The sequence below is a fragment of the Onychomys torridus genome, chromosome 19 (assembly GCF_903995425.1).
Source record: "Onychomys torridus chromosome 19, mOncTor1.1, whole genome shotgun sequence".
Taxonomy (NCBI): Eukaryota; Metazoa; Chordata; class Mammalia; order Rodentia; family Cricetidae; genus Onychomys; species Onychomys torridus.
In genome coordinates, this window is record NC_050461.1 from 28,148,212 (window position 1) to 28,171,944 (window position 23,733).

The 23,733-nt window shown below is 36.5% G+C and overlaps 1 protein-coding gene across 1 annotated transcript in view; it reads left to right on the plus strand.

Annotated features, from left to right (window-relative positions):
• The window catches only part of Lama2 (laminin subunit alpha 2), a 577,324-nt gene that overhangs the window by 360,321 nt on the left and 193,270 nt on the right, over window positions 1–23,733 (plus strand). The window contains 4 exon segments of the mRNA XM_036168737.1: window positions 4,180–4,391; window positions 8,119–8,225; window positions 13,144–13,324; window positions 17,348–17,484. Coding sequence (XP_036024630.1) covers window positions 4,180–4,391; window positions 8,119–8,225; window positions 13,144–13,324; window positions 17,348–17,484 — 637 coding nt within the window.

The window sequence follows — 23,733 nt, forward strand, 5'->3', positions numbered from 1 at the left end:
TCTCCTCTCTCCTGAGGAATCATCCAGTTTTTGTTGTTTGGGCAAGATTTGCAAGAAGTGAGAAGCTAATAGAAACCACAACCCAAGTCTAAGAATTCCAGCTTTCTTACCTATCAGATTCCTTTACTGGGGCATATAGTACAAGATGGATTTGTTCCTTAAACAGAGGGAATGAAAAATACAAGCAGAGTGGCCAACCAACAAAACTAGTGAGTGTAATGACAATTTTAAATACAACAAAGTATCCAACTATTAATGATATTCTTTGAGACGCCAATTGCTAGCTGTAGCTTGCAAACACTCATGTAGCTTCTTTACTGAGGAAGAGTTTCACAGAGAAAACAGAGTTAGGCTATTGAGAAGACATTTGTCATGACGGTTTGTTAAGATTCTAGGCGATAAAGAAAAATTAAAATAAAGATCACAAAGCTAATTAAGTGCCAGTGACACTTGATCAGGTACTACTTGACTTTCCACATCTATAGCTTCTTCAGCAATGTATGACACAACAGAGACACTGGGGAATACCATGACACATGAACTAAGAGAATTCGACAGGAAAAGGTGACATGGTGTGATCATGGATTCCTTAAACCCCATCTCCTCCTCCCCAGCTGGCAAATACTAAGAACTCACTAGTTGAAAAGAGAGAAGCCCAAAGCATACTCACAGGTAACCATTGAAAACATGGACGGTCATTGACGCCAAAGGCTTAACATTTTGAAAATTCACCACATTTCAATTTAAATTTTCAATTCAATTTAAGTTTGATTTTAAATTAACTTTAAACAATTTAAATTTAAAATTCACCAAATTTCAACCACAAGGTTCACATTAGATATAAATGAAGTTCCTTTTTCCTTTTTCTTTTTTTTTTTTTTTTATTTCAACTCCCAAAAACTATTGAGGTATTCTCTGCTTCAGAGAGGTCTTAATCTAGACCAAGTACACTCACTCTCAATTACAATGCCGAAGACATTTTCTGCCCAAGTCTCAATCTTCAGTCCTTAGGTCTTGGCTGCAGAGAGACACTTATTCCTCCTTAATCATCCGTCACAGTCAGAATTGTGACAGCTGAGGTTTTTAGAGGTTACTCATGTGATTGTTCACTTGGAGAGGGAGTGATTGGCGCTTGGACCTAGCATCCGATTTTGTGCCCAAGAACCAATTCTTGCCAGTGCAGCCTCGATGCTGTGCTCAGGTGTCTGGTTGGACCTGCTGCCCCTGCACTGCTTTCAGGTTGGCAAAGGCAACTTGTGGGCTCGCCAGCTAGCCTGGTATCTAGCTGAATGAGACGTAGTAAGGATACAGCACCATAGCCCAGGCAAACCCATTAGACTACTGTGAATACAGTTCTCTCCACAAGAAGACTCCAGTACTTCCGCATTTGGACCACGCATTAGCACTTGTTCAGTAACTGACATTCAGCTCCACATCCTGAAAAGGTCTTTGACAATTCTGTACATTGATTCTAACTCTTATGCATCTCTAGTTGTTCTGTGGTTAGATTTTTTACATGTATATTTCTTGGACCTAGACAGTAGAATATTAGGCCTTATTTATATTAGTGTGATATAAAATAGCTCTGTTGATTTCTCTCTTCTATTTAAGTATTTTTTTTAGGAAGATGCAAAATTAGGTCAAAGATGATAACCAAAAATTGCATTAAAGAATGCCGGAACAGAATGAGACAAAGTCCCATCAGTTCTATTATATTTTTTTCCTATTATTGTTGGTCTCTACTTCTGCCATTCATCCTCATTCATATTTCCCCTCCTATAATAAATTATATTGTTTCCAAAGTATCAGCTACAGAACTGTTGTGTAGCCTGAATTCACATTTACATTTAAAGATTCTTTTATCAAACAATTATGATTTGACTTGAGAAATTACAAATACAAAAAGGAATAGTCAACACATCTCCATATCTTATAAAGAACCCTACAAACTGGTTTTCATGCTCTTCACTGCCCTTCTCAATGAAAGTGAGAGGGCTGGAGATTTAACATTATAATTAGTTTGGGTAAAGCGAAAATCAGGGAGGCTGGGGCAACCTACAGGGATATAATATTGACTATCAGTAATAGCTGTTATTAGTAATAGACATATAGTATGATACTATCTACCATTAGAATATGTTTTAATCCCTAATGGGACCTCTTTAGCTCTTTTTAAAGTCTAATATATACACACATACATCAGTAATAAACACCAAATAGTTAAATGTTTAAGGGGTTGTTCACATGTGGCTGTGCACTTGGAGGAGGGGAGAGTCCTAATTCAATCATTTCATATATGAATTGTCATGTATATTCACATTTTCTTTATATGTGTCCTGAAAGAAAAATTGCAGGTGCATGTTTAATTATTATTTTTAATTATATTTTCTGCATATATATTTTAAGTCCAGGAGAATATGGGAGTTAATAATTGGTACATTTGTTAAAAAAATATCTAATGCTTCATTACATAATTCCATCTCTCCTGAGGTCAATAAGATATTTTAGAAGAAGCAAGATCAAAGTACAAGGTTTTTGTTGACTTTGATAATGATTGGTATACAACCTATTATTCTAATTGGCTTAAGGCAATCTTAGGAGAAGTAAAATGAGATGTGAGCATGTGTGGATATGATCATAATAGCTAAAGATCAAATAGGGTAAAATCAGGTTAAAATTCAAAGTTATCTTCTAATTTATTAAAAGAAAAACTCCAGAAGGAATTGTGAGGAAATTTTATGCACCATGATGCTATTTCATGGTCTATAATAGAGAATTAATAAGTAATTCTTGGCAATAATAGTAGCAATATTCTTCTAATCTCTGAATATACAGCTTTCATAATTTTATAATCCATTTTGTGGATAGAATTAAAACACCTCTTAAAAGATTATGATAAACCCTCAAATCTGCAACATTACATTCCCACTTATAGAGCTTTTATAAAACTTAGAATGAGCAATGTGTTGGTATCAAATGAACAACTTTGACCTAATCATGTGACTAATTCATTCTCCTGTCCCATGTTGTAGTTTGTGTTTCCAATGGTAGAGTGTCTCTAAGATGTTTCCTTGTTTGAGAAGGAAAGCATAAGCACTATATGTCATGAAGATATTATATTCTCCTACAGTGCTCATGCTCTCTCTCAGTCTTGACCCTTGCTGCAAAGTATTTTATTTGATAAAATACCACAGATAACAGAAGTAGAGTGGCCACAACCTTCCATTGCTCTTTCATTTCTTCTTTGATGCAAAGCATGAGAAAATGTAACTGAGAGGACCAAGCCAAATTGAGATAGGAAATGTCGGCATCTGTACCATTGAGCAGCATTTTAAAACATGTACATCAGGGAAAAATGGGTAATATAACTCATAAATAGTTTCTATGCCCCAATTTATAAATGGTAAACATGTTGTTTGTCAAATAAATGTACAGTTTGAGGTTGGTTTTTAATTTTATGAAGACCTCGAATTCTCTGGTATAAATTTGGGTCACAGGTCAGCCTCAACCTACAGCATAATACTGGAATAGGCAGGCCTCACTGCTTATATTTCTCCTGAATGAAGACTCTTCATTGAAAAGCAGCCTCTTAATCTATATGCAAATGTTCACAAATCCTTTACTAATTCAGAGATACCCAGAGCTTCCACCCAAGCGAGAATATTATTTTCTGAGTCACAATTTCCTTTAATAAATGTTGAGTTGGAATTTGTTCCCTTGTAACAACCTCTTCCTGTAAGAACAGCAGCAACAAAAATATGAACTTTATATATGTGGATAGAAAATGGTCAATTGGAGTTGAAGACATATGATTTGTTATATTAAAAAGGCTTTGCAGTGTGGACTTAGATTCCTTCATAATGCCAGCCACAGATTTCTTATTATGCTTTGGTTCCATCTTCAATGTCAGTGACAAGATTTTTATTTTATTTTTTGCTGAAATCTAATTATGAGTGGAGCTGGCAGATTTCATCTTATATCTTTACCACAGTTAGAGAAAAGTATTTTTTTAATCACTCTGCATTTGAGAAAAGGAGCGCTTAAGAGGAAAATCCATTATCCCAGCAGACGAATATAAAGGACATGTAAACATTGAGTGGGGTGGGTTTCGTGAGTCCCCCCACACACACACTCCATGAACACACACTAAAATCTCACTGTTGGAAATTATTACCTTAGGTGTGCAGAAGGCTATTTTGGACAACCTTCCATACCTGGAGGATCATGTCAGCCATGCCAATGCAATGACAACCTTGACTTCTCCATCCCTGGCAGCTGTGACAGCTTGTCTGGCTCCTGTCTGATATGTAAGCCAGGTACAACAGGCCGGTACTGTGAGCTCTGTGCTGATGGATATTTTGGAGACGCAGTTGATGCAAAGAACTGTCAACGTAAGTCCTGAACTATTGATGTCCCTGACAGAATTGATGTATGATACCTCAAAGAAGCTGATGAGTTCTTGAGTGGAGATTGGAAACTAGGAAATTATCTGTAATACACAGATGATGGATGTCCAGTGAAGACACAAAGTCTGCATGTTCCAAAATATTTCTTTGTAGTAATGAACAGAATAAACCTCTTAAAATGTATTATACTACAAAATGTTAATTTTTAAGGTATATACATATTTATGTTTACATAAGCAATGAAATTTTAGAAACGAATTTAAATCTGTAACAGAAAAGAAGAATTTAGAAATGACACAGATCTATTCGGCCTTTTTTATTAGTATCAACTTAATCATTTGATAGAAATAAATTTATCTGTCCATATTATTACACGGTACCTATCAGCGAGTGTTAATTGGTATTGCTTTCATAAGAAGACTTTACAGAAATATAGTTTTTGTATTTTATAACAAGTGTAGGAACATGACAAGGATTTTATACACTGGCATCCGATAGTTATTTAATTAATTATTGTGCCAGAATTATTTGTAGAATGCTACTCAAATGTTTGAGGCAACTTGGTAAAAGGTATTCTTCCCCTAATCTTTTTCTCCTTAGCTATACAACATGGTGTTAAATGGAATACAGTCTTACATTGCAATTGATTTACAACAACACAATATGCAAAAGAGAATGAAGTCCAAAAGTCTGAATCCACATCAGTGCTCTGGTGCTTATTGGCAGTTATCCACTTCACTGATACGATCTTTAGGAAGAGACCAATAATAGTTCATTTCTGCTGAAATAATGTAAGCAGAGACGTGATGCTTAGGTGGGTCCCAGGACCTGTAAAACAGCAGACACTATAGGAAACCCCCGCCTGTTATTGCTGCTGTAAACAACAGTGACCCTACTTCAAGAAGAGATGTTTCTCTCCTAAATTGAGAAACTGGGTGTTAGCTTTTTGTCCTTTAGAATGGCTATTTGTTAAGTCAAACAGACCACTCTCTGGAGTAACTGGCGTTAGTTAAAATCACAAATTGGCTTTCTAAACAAAATTTCCCACAAGACCAGAGTGACTTTAAACACTATAGAATTTGGCATTTCTGTGAAATACCAAGGAACAAAAGAATGTCTTATGTTCACATGGGATACTTGGGAGATTTAGTCTCTAGCTATGGGACTCTAAGAATGGTTTCCTCATATCCAAAGGGTCATGAGTTTTCTGTGGGGATTAATGGATGTAGCACATGCAGAGGATGTGGTGAGCTCTTGATGATAGCGATACCTGCCATTGTGGGTCTTTGCAAGTAGTCCCTGTGGTAGTTGTATTGGTGGCTCACTAATTCTGGGTCTAGTTATCCATTTCATAGCTTCTTTTTATGTCTTCTAATAACTCCCTCCACAAAGCTAAGGATATTCCATTCTTTTTCTTATGATCTGTGCATGAATTCCTGTGAGAAAAGAAAAACATGAGAGCAGCCACAATCCAAAAAAAAAAGAATCATCATCAGTTTGTGTTTGTGTAACCCTTGCCATGAAATATAGGTTTGGTTTTGATTTTTAATGTTCTTTAGCATATAATTTGATTTAAAGTCTATAAAGTATTTTAGTGAATATTTTTATGTTTTTCAGGGTTACAATATCTCCTCTATGCATAGAGAGTAATCCCTCATTGAGTTCATAACTGGGTGCTAAGCACTATAATCACAAAATTCAGAAGGCTGAGGCAGGAGGATCACAGATCTAGGCCAGCCTGACCTACATACAATGGGACCATCTTAAAGAACACACACACACAGTTTCCAAATAAAACAGTACTTTATTTTTATCAAGATAATTTTCATGAATATCTCTCTATATAAAGGAATGAATATCTTTATTTGTCCTATTACTCTATAGATACTTACAAAATCTATTGCTTTTGTTCTTTTTAGGAGTTATCTTTAGACATTAATCAATTACTATCATCTTCATGGAAAATTTAATTTTGTCGTTCCTACTTTTAAAAAAGGGAGTTAGTGATTCTAAGTAATTTGAAATTTGCAAAGCTTGTGTATTGTGCACACAAGAAATTTATGTAAAGTTGCAATATGCAGAACAATTCTCATGTCCACATGAAAGTGAATTTTTAGTGATGATATATTTTCTCCTCTTGTTCTTATACTACAGTTGTAGACTATCCTTGGGCTCTTGACTGAGAAAAAGGAGTGGTCAATTGGCTGGCCTGATTCTTAGTGGCCTCAAGTTAGTAAACACTGAAGGCCAAACTTTGATGAAAGAAGGCCAAGCAAATTTTAGAAAAATGGTTAAGAGAAGCAGAACCAGGAGCCAAATGAGCAGAAGAATATCAGAAGATGACAGAGTTGCTATTTTAAATGTATTTATAAGCTGTGATGTTGTACCATATTTGCCAAAGCCATGTATGAATAAATCCATGTCATCTTCCACTCACAATTTTATTCTGTTATCAGTGCAATTATGGATACCATTAAAAATATGCTTGTCCTAAGAAGAGTCAGCCATTAATTGCTATCTCTATCAGAGAAGTAAAACAGGTTTTAGAGCTAGTCGGCTATTAAATGTTTCAGAATAACTTTATAAAATGCTTCTAATGCAAAAGTGATAAAAGAATAACTAAAGCAAGCATGTCCTCCACCTTTGGAGATGGAATAAAAATTTGTAAAATGAAAGTGAGTTTCAGCAATTATAATATTGCATTCCTAATAGATTTGAAGTCATTTTTTTTTGTTTTCTTATGTGCTTTTATAGCATAAAAGTGATATATAATCACTTAAATTCATTTTTTATTGGAGTTTAGTACAAAAACTGCACATAGTAAATAAACATCATACTGAAAAATATTTTGTTAAAAATGACATTAATGCTATGTCAAGAGGACTATTGATATTGAAAATTTCTCAAAATTGCCTCAGCCTTCCAGGGGTCTGTATTTTATATATGTTATTATAACAAGTAGATGTTACCCCAATGTGCCTATGAAGGGGTCCAATAGCATTGAGCCAGGAAACAGGGGAATCCATGGCTCAAACAGATTCCTGGAGCTGCCATAACACTTACTAAGCATGTGGCATTGTATACGTTATTGCTTCTTTGTACTTCACTACTTTCAGTTTCAGGATTATAGTAATAATTGTATTAGTATTTTATTGGTGTGACATGCCAAGCATTGTGAACTATGCTCTACAGTAGGTAGAGATGTTGCAGGGATTATGTAATGGAACATCTGAAAGAGTACTCAGTGAGCCAGGCCATGGTGGTGCAGATTTTTAATCCCAGCACTCGGGAGGCAGAGCCTGGAGAATCTCTGTGAGTTCAAGGCCAACCTGGGCTACCAAGTGAGTTCCAGGAAAGGCACAAAGCTACACAGAGAAACCCTGACTTGGAAAACCAAAAAAAAAAAAAAAAAAAAAAAGAGAGAGAGAGTACTTAGTGAATTAAAGACATCCAAATACTGAAGTCAGGTATTGATGTTCCCATAGGCTACAGTTTCCTTTAACAACTCTCATAGATTTGCAGTACTTCAGCTCTTGGATTTTTGGGTTAGCGATGTTTAACCACAGAAGTCTATGCAAAATATTCCAAAACTTAAGCAATATCTCACGTCTGAGATGCTTCTGAACACAAGCATTTCAGATAAGAGCTACTCAACCCTTATTCGGAATTTGTAGGACCTTATTTTCATTTGCCGTGTGTCTTGTCTTTGCAGCCTGCCATTGTAACACCAATGGCTCCTTCTCAGAGATTTGTCACACTAGAACTGGGCAGTGTGAATGCAGACCCAACGTGCAAGGGAGGCGCTGTGATGAGTGCAAGGTAAGGACTACCCTCACCTGCTTCCGATGATGGATTTCAAACATATATTGAACAGAGGGGTCAGAATTATTTACTTCTGAAAATGGAATATCTATACTCAGTGAAGCATTTTCTCAACTAGAACAACATTTGCTGTACATTGCAGTTGACCTGTGTTCCTACATGCAAATTTATATAATAATTGCTGTAATTGAAGTATTTACTCAACAGATAGCGTAGAATTAATTCTAGTCTGTGGGGAGTAAAATAATTTACCTTGAGGGTGGGTTAAAATGTGCAACTCCTTTTGCTTACAACCAAGTGTTCCCCACATTTCAGGTTCTGTCATTTAAAGGTTAGTTTCAGTGAATAAACATTCAACTTAGTGAAAAATTTCATTATAGTTTTAGGAATATCAGTTGGCTAAAATGAAATATCCCATCCATTTGAATGTTGTTTTCAGTATCTGTGTACCAGGATGGTCCTTCCCTGGGCAGAGGTTTCCTCATTGAGAGAGCCTGTCAATTTTGGCTCCTGTCATGTAGATACATTTTGTTATTCACAAGAAACAAGTCATTTTCAGAAGCCATACTGACCTTTAGTAGAAAGTTTCCAAATATTCCTGCTTCTGCCTCTTGAATAATACTATATGCTCAATTCTGCTTTGTTTCCTTGTTTTTCCTTCTGTTGGGTTTTAAAGCTCAGTACGTGGTGGGACTCAACGAAGCGATTCTGTGAGCTATGTGACTGCAGTCCCCTGGGCTCTGTGTCACCGCAGTGTGATATGACAGGAAGATGTATCTGTAAATCAGGCTTTGTAGGGAAACAGTGCAGCCTCAGCAGGCAGATGCACCATCCAGAGGAGCAGCCACACAGAGTACAGCGGGTGCTGGGGTCTCCTCGGAGGTGGGGTTCCAGCAGTTCCAGCGGGTGCCCCAGGGGAACCTACCGGACCCCTGTGCCGGTAGGCACTGCATGGCTATGTGGGTATGTTGTGTTCCTGGGCTGTAGCAGAAGTGGCTTGGAAACCTCTTACCAAATAATTTTGGTCATAAAGTGTGCAAACTGTTCGCTAAGTGTGCAAATTGCAAATGCAGAAATTATACAATGCCTGACTAAAGCCTTGCCTTTTAAAAAACGGTGATTTTATGCTTTTAATATTGCATTCAAGTGCATAAATTTCCATTAAGCATGGCTGTGGGGTTGGAGAGATGGCTCAGCAGTTAAGAGCATTGACTGCTCTTCCAGAGGAAGTGGGTTTAGTTCCCAACACCTAGCTCACAATCACCTGCAACTCCAGATCTGGAGAATCCAACACCCTCATCTGGCCTCTGCAGGCACCAGGTACCAATATGGTGCACACACAAACATGCAGGCAAACGACTTATACACATAAAATAAAATATTTTAAAAGCATGTCTATGGACAAACCAAGTAAAAATTTATTTGCAGGGAGCTCAAGGTAACAAAAGTGACTTTTTCTGGAAAATTAAGAGCACTGAAGTAACAAAAGCCTAACATTTCATTTTAACTAAGGTTTTGCTCATGTGCACTCCAAACACAAGGAACACACACTCCCTCTTTAAGTGCACAACAGACACAAAGTAAGGAAAACTTTCACTTTCAGAAATTTCTTCCCTATTGGGTGGCTCACAGCCAGCTACCTGTAACTATCGTTCTAGGGTATCTAGCATCCTCTTCTGGAATGCCCAGCATTTGCACACATGTATATGTATATACACAGAGACAGACAGACACATACACACAGAGATACACAAAGCACACAAGCACATGCACCCACTCACACAGACACAGATACACACACACAAACACACACAAACACACACACACACACACACACACACACACACACACACCACGTGCAATTAAAAATAAATCTTTAAAACAAAGTACAGAATCTGAAGCCATTCCGACTAATTTGGGATACGGATTGCCCGATCATCTCAGTGGGAACTTCAGATTCACTTTTCTGTGCCTATGCACAAAAGAGGTGGTAGGTACAGCTACCTGGGAATTCAGATTTGTTAGAGTTGGAGAGCAGTGCTTGGCACACAGGAAGCAACATGTAACTGCTAGATTTTGTTGCCGCATCAAGTGAGAGTTACTGACAGGAGCCATCAGGCTTCCAATGGGAACTAGAAGGGAACTCTTTCTTATATTTGGGTTTTCATGGAATCTAATTACAGACTAGAAGTGTTTGTTCCTTAGATTTACTTATTAGAGAGGTTTTCTTTGAAATTTGGAATGGATTTTTTAGTACCAAATTTATTAAAATTTTATTATTCTATTAGGAAGTTCAGTAGCTTTATTTGAACTACAATATATAAAGTTTAGAAAACTGTTGTAGCAACAGTTTGTTTTATATATTTCCTTACATAATCAACTGTAGTTAGAGTTTTCCTGCCTGGCCCACAGTCAGGACAAATCTCTCTCACCGGCCAGTCCCACAGTCGCTCAGACCCAACCAAGTAAGCACACAGAGACTTATATTACTTATAAACTGTATGGCCGTGTCAGGGTTCTTGTTATCTAGTTCTTTTATCTTAAATTAACCCATTTCTATTAATCTATACTTTGCCACGTGGCTCGTGGCTTACCAGTACCTTACATCTTTCTTGTCATGGTGGTGGCTGGCAGCAGCTCTCCTCCCAGCCTTCCACTTCCCAGAATTCTCTTCTCTCTTGTCCCACCTATACTTCCTGCCTGGCCACTGGCCAAACAGCATTTTATTTATACAGAGCGATATCCACAGCAATCAACTTTGGAATTTTTTTGATGACAACTGTGATTTAGAAATACATCTTAGATCTGTTTGATTTGTCCATTAAAGGAAAGTGTGTATCTATACATACATATGCATATTTGCTAAATGTGGACAATTCAGAAAATAAAGATGATTGTATATTCCTGTCTTTGCAGTCAGGATTAGTATATGAAGAAAGGTAAAACACAATGAGAAATGGAAAATTTTACAACTATAATAAAATATTTTTAAAAAATTTAAATTCTAGTGGGCCAGGGTGACGGCTCAGAGGTAAAAGTATCTGCTGTACAAGCCTGAAGCCCTAAGTTCCAACCTTGAGTCCACAGTGGGAGGAGAGAATCAGCTCAAGAAAGCTGTTCTTCTACTTGCACGGGACACATGCTCTCACTAGAAATGTACATCATACACTCAACATACACTCACAACCATAGTATATAAAATTTAAGTTTCTGCTTAGCTCCCAAAAAACCTGAAATGCATTATCATCTAGACTCTTTTGGAATCCAAGTGTTTCCGTGTGTGTGTGTGTGTGTGTGTGTGTGTGTGTGTGTGTGTGTGTGTGTGTGTGTGGCTGTTTGTGTGTATTTGGATGGATGTGTGTGTATGTGTCATTGTACATTATGTAATTGAAATCACAGTCTAGATAATGTGTATTCTGCTTTTTAGAATTTTTATGTGGTGTTGGATCATAAACATATTCCTCTCATTAAAACCGCTTGAAAATAGATTTTACTTAATTGCCTCTCATTTGATAGCATGAATATACTATAATTTAATTTATGCAGTACCTTCTCTAACAGTGAAGGTTCCAGTCTCACCATAATTACATGCTATGATAAACAATTTGTAATGAGCATGCTTGTTATTTAGCCATTGTTCTAATATCTGATAAATTCTCTAAGCTTAAGGATTTTACATTGAAATGATTTTATGAGTAAAATCTGTTTTAATTTTACTATATATATAAATATATATATATATATGTGTGTGTGTGTGTGTGTGTGTGTGTGTGTGTGTGAATTTAATTACAAAAGTATTCATTGTTGTCGATGCTTACCTACTTTCTACTTTAAAACAATGGAATCTGAATTATAAATAGAACTTAAAATAAAGCCAGCAGTAAAAATTAACAATTATCACGTTCAATCAACTCATTGTTCATTTTAAACAATAAAACTATTCTTAGCTAGTCATATTATGTCTAATTCTCATTATAATTTTAATTTCTCAAATTTATTTCTAATACTGCAAACAATAATATTAAAAATATAATGAAGCTTATTCATTTCTCTTTGGGTGATTCCCAATAAATGGCAAGATTAATTTTTACCAAGAAGTAATTATGAAGTCTAATTTTCCAAAATACAAATTATTTTGACAAAGAAGTAATTATGGAGAGTAATTTTCCATATTAAAATGCCATAATAATGTGACATACTTTATATTTATAAAAGAAAGTGGTATACTTTAAGTATGACACATGGTTCTCATTTTTCTAGTAGTAGTGATGATTCCTGAATCCACTAGTGTTTTTAATCATAGGTACCCTGGGCCTGGTAACATTTATTTCAAGAATGTCTTCACAGCTAATTATATAAGGCTGTGTTAAAAGGAGATGTAGTTACAAGTAGATACCATATCTACAGTTTCAAACTTGGACGAAAGGCCTGGCCTTACCTTTCTAATCTAGTGCATTGTTCTTTTCTCACAAACGAGTTTTGATGACTAGAATGCTGATCAATAACATTGAGAGCATTTTAGCCAAGCAAAGGTAGTTCACAACATCTGAAAGCAATCAGTTTAGTATATTAACAGTAAAGTGAATAAAACTTTTAAATTAAAACCCACAAGGTAATGCAGAATCTACTTCATATTATTATTAGAACCAAGGAAGATCATAGAAAGGCTTATGAAACTATAAAATGAAAATGTAGTGCCTATTTGGATAATTATTTTTAATGACATTTCTACGTAACCATACTTTTCACTTTGTCAACATTTACCCACTGAACAATAGACAGTTGTCAATGCCACCACACAGCCTGGTGACCCATGGGTTCCTCGATGCAAACTGCTCTCTAGATTTCATGCTTCTTATTTCAGGATGAGCTCACTTGCTGAGATGTACACGTTTTCTTTTCTTTTCCACACCAGCCTGAAACCTTTGGCCTGCAGTTGGGAAGGGGATGTGTTCCCTGCAACTGTAATTCTTTTGGGTCTAAATCATTTGACTGTGAAGAGAGTGGGCAGTGCTGGTGCCAACCTGGAGTAGCAGGGAAGAAATGTGACCGCTGTGCCCATGGCTACTTCAACTTCCAAGAAGGAGGCTGTACAGGTCTGTAAAAGAGACTCATGCCCTATGCATTCATTCTCAGATTTTATACTCCTGGCTCTTGTAACAGCTTGTTCTGTTAAAGGAAATGCATGTTGAAAACAAATATGTGATGCAGAATATTTAAAGTAATGAATATATCAATTTGTAATAACAGACCAATAGCATAGTTGGAAACTCTGCCGTGCATGTAACTATGCTTGCAAATCTTGAGCAACCATGAGCAGATCCCAATGCAGATGGGCCCTTTGTCTGTGTCCTCCATTCCCATGACTTCTACAGGCTGAAAAACCAAATGTTCAGGGTTTCTGGTGCCACCGTTGTCTTAGTCCCCTTTCAAACTAAGAGGTCTCCACTTCTCCTGCCACATAATGGACACAAGAATTGAGGAAGGTTTTTGTTTTGTTTTGTGATGCAAAAAAAAAAAAAACCATGCTTGTTTCAAAGCTGCCTTAGAAGGCTTTTCATTCTGAGAGAGAAACAAGTTGGATCTTGACATTTCATAGTTCATAGGAAAGTGCAGGTTGTAGTTTCTAACATGATTCTCTGAAAGAGTGTTTGTCCTATGTCCAGCCAGAAATTTCACACTGATCATGAACTAAACACACACACAAACATACACATACACACACACACACACACACACACACACACACACACTCACAGAGAGAGACATTAATCAGTCAGTTAGCACACTAGGAGTTAAAGTGAAGATTGAAATTAGCTTTGATTTATATACCACTAATTTAGAATTGGTGGCATTGCAACAACCACAAAAATGGTTTGCGCTTTTGTTTACTAAGTTCATTGACTGACAGCTATTACCTCTGTATTGTGCTTTTAGCACCAGGGCAAGATTTTAAAACGTTGTCTTTGACTACTGTAGCAAATTCATGCAAGAATCAAAATAATATTTTAAAGTATTTAAGGTACCAGCATCTTTCAGATCCTGAATTATAAGCCTATGGTTTTCATCAGAAAGAAAGCCATTTTGAGTCATTTGTGATGTGTTAGAGATCTCCTAAGACCTGTGTGATCTCTAAGCTAATATCTGTAAGTACTAAAAATTATAAAGAACCACTTAAAAATATTCTGATCTTTAAGTGCAATTCTCATTAATATTTTAACATGATATGAATTAATGCAGAGCTATCTAAGTTAGGGATTCTGTTGCTGTAATAAAACATCGTGACCAAAAGCAACTTGTAAAAGAAAGGGTTTATTTCATCTTACAATACATAAGTCTCACCCATGACTAAGAGAAGTTGGGACAGGAGCTCAAGGCAGGAATCAGGAGGCAGGAACTGATGCATAGGCCATGGAGAAGTATTACTTAGTGGTTTGATCCCCATGGCCTGCTCAGCCTGCTTTCCTATACAACTGAGTACCACCAGACTAGGGATGGCAACATCCAAAGTTAGGTGGGCCCACCCTCATCAATCATCAATCAAGAAAATTCCCCCCAGTCTTTTGGAGGCATTTTCTCAGTTGAGATTCTCTCTTCCCAAATAGTTTTACCTTGTGTCAAATTGACAAAAAAACTATCCGGCTCAGGGTCTATTGTATATTTAATGAATTTTACTAGCAAAAGTTAGTAGGTCCTCTGCACACGTGTTATAGTTGTGTAGTTTGGTCTTCTTGTGGGGCTCCCAACAGTGAGAACAGGAGCTTTCTCTGATTCTTTTACTTGTGTCAAGGACCCTTTCCTCCTACTGAACTGCCTCATCCAGGCTTAATAGGAGAGGGATGCCAAGTCTTATTGCAATTTCATACATGCATTGCTGATACACCTGGGAGCCGTGCCCTTTTCTGAAGAGCAAGGAGGAGGGATGGATGAGTGGGGGAGAGGGAAGACTGGGGGAGGGAACAGGAAGAGAAGAGGGAGAGAGGGGAAAATGTGACCGGGTTAAGAATTAATTAATTAATTCATAAAAAGTCAAGAAAAGATTATTCCTTACACCAAATAGCCTATATGTATCTAGTACTCCAGTATGATTTCTTTCTGAAAAACTGATTTTTTTACCTTAGGCTATCAATAGTATCTATGTCATGAGGATTTGTTGGAATTCACTGTGTAAATAACGGCTTTTAGTAATGGCTGACTATCAGTATTGTGAGTTTCTTACCATTGTCTTTATTAATAGTTTTAGTTGTAGTATACATTGTGCTTTGACAGAGAAAAATAATTTTGCTCAAGTTTTCCTGTCTTTTGATTACACTGAAATTTTATATAGTGAATTTCTATTTCCAAACAATGATTCAAACTATCCCAACATGTTTCTTAGGACATAAATTTAAACATAATGCTATTTTTCTTCTTAATAATTGTCATCTATAAATAAATCTATCATCACAGCATTAGCCAAAACAATAACAATAGCAAAGACAATAACCACTGGCATTTATTTGACACTTACTCTATGTCAGGCATGGTTCTAAACGTACACAGCTGGTATGAAACACTTTGAGTAATGATAATTATGACCCCTTAAAATTTAATTTAATCAAATACCTAAATAGACTCAATTAAAATGATTTAACCATCAGATAACCAATTAAAAGCTTTCCCACAACATTGATCTTCAATTTGAATTCAAGTATTTAGTATTTATTTTCTTGAAATATTTTTTTTAAACCAAATGCTGTGCTTAACTGTATTCTTACCAGTTGGATCAAGTCTACACACTAAGAGGCATGCATCACTTCTCATGGCTTGAAGATCTTCTGAAACCCAATTCTTACACTCTTTGAGAATATACAATAAGTAGGAAATTCATACTTTTATAATTCATTTATAGTGAGAAAAAAAACCTTTGAAATTAAAGTATTAAGTCGAATCATAAGGAAATTAGAAATAACTCTACTTTGAAAGTTTTATAATGGAATTATTTTAATGTATATAAAACTGAAATATACTGTTATTTGTAACTATGTACATGATGTACTGAATTTAAAATGTTGGGGTTGTTGGTTTTATTGAAAATCAAAGTCATTGTCAGAAAGAAAAAGGTTAACTTTTACAGCAAAGAAAGGTATTCATAATCTTGAAATAAATACATGAAATAAACGTGACCTAAATCCCTTTTAAACCCTAGAAACCTGACTCAGCCCCTACTCAGCAGGAAACAGCCTGATGAACACAGCCTCCCCTTCTCTTTGTAGTTTCTCAGGGGCTAGAATAAAAGAGCTGATGACCTACAAGCCTCTAGTGAGTCAAGGAACTCTGAACAGGAAAATCATTTGCTGACAGCATCTGCAGGTAGTTAGGGAGCTCCTGACAGAAAAAGAAAACATACTGAGTTCCTTAGGGATTTACAACTTTGAGGATGCTGCAGAACAGACCATAGATGGATCTTCCACCTCAAAATGCCATTTTCTGCCCTAAAGGACCCCAAGCTCCCTGGACCTCAACATACAAGAACCCACAGCCCCAGTGAGATTGCAGCCCCTCAGTTTTCTCATTAAGGAAATTAAGGCTTATAAAAATTAATAAATAAAATAAATACATGAACAAAAATATCAGACTTTATAGTATTTAGATAGAAAATAAATCGTTAAGAATTTGGTAACAGATGTCCTCTCCTTGAAATTTAACTAGAAAAACTAAAAAAATTGAAATTACTAAATGAAATACAACATTTATTGACACTACACTTTTGTGAAATATACTGTACTATTGTCTGAATAATGAAGTATGCACATCTTTCCCTCGACAAGGATGTTTCAACATAGTATCAAAAAAAAAAAAAAAAATAGAAAGAATAAATCAAGGCATTAAGAATTCACCATCTTGGCCGGGCGGTGGTGGCGCACGCCTTTAATCCCAGCACTCGGGAGGCAGAGGCAGGCGGATCTTTGTGAGTTCGAGGCCAGCCTGGGCTACCTAGTAAGTTCCAGGAAATGCGCAAAGCAACACAGAGAAACCCTGTCTCGAAAAACTAAAAAAAAAAAAAAAAAATTCAACATCTTAGATCAAATTTTACCTTTCTTTGACTCATCTTTGCTTTCTCTCTTTCCCATGGGAAGCTTGTGACTGTTCTCATCTGGGCAACAATTGTGACCCCAAAACTGGCCAATGCATTTGCCCTCCCAATACCATTGGAGAAAGATGTTCTGAGTGTGTTCCCAACACGTGGGGCCACAGCATTGTCACCGGCTGTAAGGTAAGTGGATCACTGTTGTCATCCAATCATTTTCTTATGGAGCTTTCATTCAGTCGAGGTCTGTATAACTGTACACTTCAACCCAATGCCACACATCACAAAATAACATAGAATTATCAAGAACGATCTCAAAGACACTGGCCATTATTTTCCACTTCACTGTGGCAGAGACGTTTATTAGTTGAGCTCATGATGCCTGCAAAATAGAGAGGAAAGGAAAATAAATCTATAATAAAACTCCAAATAACTATCCCATTCTTAAACATAATAGAAAATTCATCTGTGAAATAAAAGGGACTAAAAAGTTAATTTGCCACTATCCTGTTAAAACTGTGCCAAATTAACTTGGTTTTAATTTTCAAGAGGGGATTAAAAGGAATCTGAGGAGTCACATTAACTACCGTTAGTCAGAAAAATCTTCTTTTCCCCTATGGATAGACCACAGTAAATGTCAAAACAAGACTGGCTCTTAGCATCAGCAGTGAAGAATCACCCACAAGAGTGCTATGGAAATATTCATGAAAGAGGCCACAGGCCAGGACCTGTGGTTGCAGTGAGGTTGTGGTGTGGGCTGTAGGTGTAGACACCTTAAGCTTATCTGAACCCACTGATTTGGAGGTAACAAGGGAGAAGCCCTGAGGACATCCAGGCTCTATTCTGGACAACATAGAAGAGGACACACCCTTATTCCTGTAGGAATCACAGGGAAAGGAGGAACTTCAAGAAGAGGAGGGGGCGTGCAGGGCTTGTTTGGTTCTTTGTTGTTTAGTTGGTGGGGTTTTTTTTTGTTTTTGTTGTTGTTGTTTTGTCAAACACTAATTAAATGAGATTAAAAGTCATTTATTTAAAGTGCAGTGAGCCTTGGCCAACAATTGTAATAAATTAACCAACCCTTGTGCCACTTGGAAATCAGCCCCCTTCACCCTTCCTGGTACTACTGTGTTGAGTTTAGTGATTTCTTCATCTTTATGAGGATAGGATAATACTCTCTGTTGTTTCCTTTTTCTTGACTCAAGGAGAGAGAGAGTTTGATTTACCTTCCATCACTCAGTGTTACACTTCTGAAGTTTATTCATCATAGGGCAAATATCAGCAGTTCTATTTAATGCTTAATACCATTGCATTGTATACTCTACTGTAACGTGTTTATCTGTTTACATTTGATAGGCAGTTTGGAACATTCATTAATAACTTTGCTATAAGCATTAGTGTGGAAGTCAGCAGTATATTCATAAACCATAAATTTTAATTTCTCTTAATAATACTCCACATCTTTGCCAATACTGACAATTCTGACTATTTTAATTTTAATTACTTAGTTGGTTATATATGCCTTTCTTTTGCAATCTTTAGTGCTAAACAATGGTGGGAAATGGTTTGCTTATTAGACTAGTTGTTTGCCACTATGTATATTCTACTAGGAAGTTGTTACAAATCTTTTGCACATTTCCATTCTGAGAATATTTTCTATTAATAAAAATAATTATTAAAGGTTTTCGTGTATTCTAAATGCACATTCTTTTTTGCACACACACACACACACACACAGACCAAGAATATAACTTGCTTTTTACTTATATCTTCATCTAATATTCATATGTATGAACAAGTGTTTTGTCTCATTTCTTTTCTGGATCCTATTTCTTATATTTTGCCATGGAAGAATCTGCTGGCCAAAGTCTAAAGATTTCTTTCCGGTGGTTTCTTCATAAAATTTTATAATTTTAGCTCTTAAATTTAGGTTCACATTCTACATTTAATATTAATTTTTATCTAGTTTGAGGTAATCAAATTCACTTTGTTATGGCTGTCCAACTTTTCCAACATCATTTGTTGAAAAGACTCCCTTCCCATTGAATTAACATGATTCCTTTATTAAAGTAGTTGTTACCATGTTCATGATTTTTGGACGTTTCTGTTTTCTTATATAATTGTCTGAATAGTACAATGTTTTCATTACCATGGTTTTTCTAGCAAGGAATGATTCATATTATAAGCCCTCCAGCTTTATTTCTCATCGACAGTATTTTTTTTTTTTGGGGGGGGGGCTTTAGATAAAATACATGGTATACTTTGTGGTATTCCTTTACACTGTTTATTCACTGATCATTTGGACCCTTGTGAAGCTTGAATTTATGTTTTCATAGGGAAGGTGAAAAAAAAAACCTTAAATCTAGGGTGAGTGAGCTTCCCTCTGACCTTTCTGATAACCAGTTCATTGTTGAATTTCTCCCATCTTATAATTGGAACGATTATACAATCTAAGGTTTCCATGAGGTCTAGAGATGTTTCATCCTAGATATCTTCAATGCTTTACTTTCCCTCACCACAGAGTATCATTGCTCCCCTGTGCACATTAAAATTCAGCCAAAGTCTCAACCATTCCCCTGCTTGTCTCTAGATGTCTCACAGTAAAACTCCCATTCTGAGCATATGGTGTTTGCTCCTGTAAATTCAGCTTCTTCTTCAGATTTTCAAAACAAGCATCATTGTCTCTCAGCTCGGCTCCTTGCTGGGCCTTTGTTTTACATTTCTCTCTAGTGTTACAGCCTAGAAGTTGCCTCCACTCACAGCCTCCTTTCTTTCTCTTTTTTCAGAAATAATAGTTGTGTACTTCATTATCCAATATCTAAAAACAATTTTTGTTGTTTTCTGGGATTTTTTTTTTTTGCTTTTGTGGTTTAATCATTTAAACACAGATGTAATGTTTAAAAATAAGTAGGTATTTTGGTGTGTGTATGTGAAATGTAACAGGTCCAGGTAACATGAGAGTCAACTGCACCTACTGGATTTAAAGCGTTAATGAAGGCCTTTTAAAAGGTGGTGACAGTCCTTCCAATCAGCCACCCTGAGTCTAAAAAGACTGAAATTTGGCAACAAAGTGTGGCCTCTTTAGCCCCATGACATTGTCCTGTGTAGATAGTAGACTGTGTTTTTGACTGAGTAGATGTGAACCATCTTTACATGAGATAAAAGAGAAGGGGTTCATGAGCTCCCACCTCCAAGTGAGGAGATATGGACAGTTGATGGCTTCTAGGGGAGGAAGAGCCAGTTTTATTTAAGGTATAGCTCCTCATACATAGGGCATCCATGCTCTGGTGACTGGTCCACATCAGGAGTACATTGTCAGCACAAATTGGAGCTGATGGGTTACTTAAAAATCTAAAAAGAGAACACATAGTAGGAGGGTGTAGAAAGCTGGGGATGGATCTGGGTGGAGTTACCAGAAAGAGTTAAGAGTGAACATAATCAAAATACATTTTACAAAATTCTCAGAGAATTCATCAAAATTTAAAATTAGGTGAATACTGGCCTAGAATACACTGACCTCAAAAAGAATTTAAGTATTGATAAGTGTTTAAGGAAGTTCAGACCGAGGTCCAATATGTGACTAGAAAGCATAAACACTAGACAAGACACTCATTTTTTTTTATTATTTCTCATACTATTAAGTTTGACATTCCATCGTGCTACATTTTGAAAAGCAATATTTTTCAAGAATTTGTAAGTTTTTGTTGAGTGTAAACAGTGCTCTATGTTTCTAATTGATTGTTATTATCATTATTATTATTATTTGCATTTTAAAGTCACTTAGAATTATTTTAAGAAAAATAAAAGTCATAGTAGTGCATTCTATCCACAAAGCTTACAATGGGGCCAAATTTTAATGAAATTCTTGAAATTAAAGCTGATTCTTTATAGTCAGTGTATACATCAATCAGGGATATGGCTTAATGTCTATGAAAGTTATTTGGGGCGTATTCTTTTACTGGTCACTGAATAAACATCATATTGCTTGAAGTCTCAATTCAATTTTATTACTTTGAACTATTGTTTAAAACAACCTCAATTTCTGAGTAACTGCACATTTTGCTATCAGAAGGGTTTATAAAAATCATGTGGCTTTTAGACATTATTTACTTACGAGCATACGTTCTGCTATTTAAAAACTTGGGTGAGGATAATTTAAGGCAACAGTGATTTGAGACTGAGAGAGTCTTTTCCTTTTTGCCATGGAGAATTGCTCCATGCTGAGGTGTGTGCACACACATCCTCTGAGCTGTCATTGCGGTAGAATACCAAGCCTGCCATCCTTCACTAGCAGAGGGAAGGTGAATAAATCTTCTGTTGCTAAACAAACATTATGTCCAATTATAATTTAAGTTTGATGTTGGGTAGAGTGCTATCTAAACACACAGTTAGTTGTCTCCTGTATTCCCACTGTAATTTCTCAAATAAACTTCCTGATCTGGAACCATTCCAAAGTCTATTTGTACTGTCAGCAATCCTTAAGAGCTAGTTATTTGATTGTAGACAGCAAACTGGCTAGAAGACATTTTATATACTTTTTGTCATCTAAAAATAACGATGCTTTTTGGATCCTTTAAAAAATCTATCCTATGGTTATAGTTTCCACACCATATCATTATTTTCTTTCTATTTTATTTAAATGAGTCCACACATACTCAGTGAAATTGGCAAAGAAAATTTTTCAATGATTTACTAGATCATTCTGATTCTGAAAGCTCAGTCTCCATCTGCTATTCTTTAAGTGAGTTACGTGATGGTCATTGTATTAATCAGGGTTCTCTAAAGGAACAGAAATAGCAGGGTGAATATGAGTATATGTATATATTAAAAGGGAATTTACGGTTGAGGATTTATCTTAGTGGTAGAGCGCTTACCTAGCAAGTGCAAGGCCCTGGGTTCGATCCTCAGCTCAAAATAAAGGGAATACATTAGATTGTCTTACAAGATTTAGTCCAGGTCATCTAAAGAATGATTGTCTCACAATGGAAAACAGAGAATCCTTTGGTTGCTCAGTCCATGAGGCTGGATGTCTGTGCAGTCCTAGTCAGGCACTGGAGTCCTGGAGGATTCCTGGAAAACTGCTGATCTTCAGTCTGCTTTGGAATGCCAACAAAGCTGTTTTTAATACCAGCAAAGTAATGAGTCAGCAGCAGGACAGGTGAAGTTGCCAGCAAGAATGAGGTCAAGCAGGCAAAGAACAAGGCTTCTATCATCTATGCCCTTTTAGGTGGGCTGCAAGAAGGCCCATAGCCATGATGTAAGGTGGGTCTTCTTCACTCAAATAATCTAAGAAAATCCCTCAAGGAAGAGCCTAGATTTTGGTTTCAGTTGATTCAAGATATAATCTACTAATCTTGACAATCAAGATTAGCCATCACAGACGTGGTCATGAGTTATCTATGTCTTAGAAACTCTATCAGAAACCCCCTTCTTGCTCCATCTCCCCCTCCAGAAGTACCCTGTTGAGTTGGAAACCCATCCCTTGCTTTAACATCAGACAGTCTTAAATATCCATACATCCCATTTCTAAATTAAGGAAAGGTGCATCTGGCTTTCTCTTTCTTACTAACCTGTATCCTCCTGAAGAACATAAATGTTCAGACCCTGTCCTGCCACTTTAACTGTGACTGTGCAAGTTTGAAAACCTCTTATAGCCTCTTTTTCATTATCTGTGAAATAATAACATGAAACTAATTCCATGGAACATGCATGTCATCTATTGTGTCTGCTTCTCACAGCACCTGTATGAGGTGGTCACTGTATCATTTCTTTCTTTCTTTTTTTTTTTTTTTTTTGGTTTTTTGGGACAGGGTTTCTCTGTGTAGCTTTGCGTCTTTTCTGGAGCTCACTTGGCAGCCCAAGTTGGCCTCAAACTCACAGAGATCCACCTGGCTCTGCCTCCCAAGTGCTGGGATTAAAGGCGTGCGCCACCACCGCCCGGCTATGTATCATTTCTTTTTAAGGATGGGGAATGCAGATGCAATCAGAGGTGAAATAACCTGACTCAGGATAAATGGCTAATAAGTGGTAGGTGTAAGTGAAGCATAGATCTGGGCACCTAATTGCTCTACATTCAAGTGTTAGCTAACACATGACATAGGTCCCACCTTTTCCTGGATTGTTCTGGTTGTAAAATGCAATGTTTGTGTGTGTTTAAAGGAGACTAAAAGGAAACAACCAGATCAAAGAGTTGAGAAAATACTTAAATCTAAGTCTGTTTTTTGGAACTGAGTTCTATTAATAGCTGTGGCAGTCTCTGATGGGTGTCTCTCCATCTTCTTTGTGTCCATGTAGGTCATTTAGATTCTTTATTAAACATCCACACTGCTACCTTATCCCAGAAGACTTGAACAAATACCTAAGAATCCATCTTTCATTGAAATTCTCCTTCCCTCCCTCCCTCCCTTCCTCTCTCCCTCTTTCTTGTGTGTGTGTGTG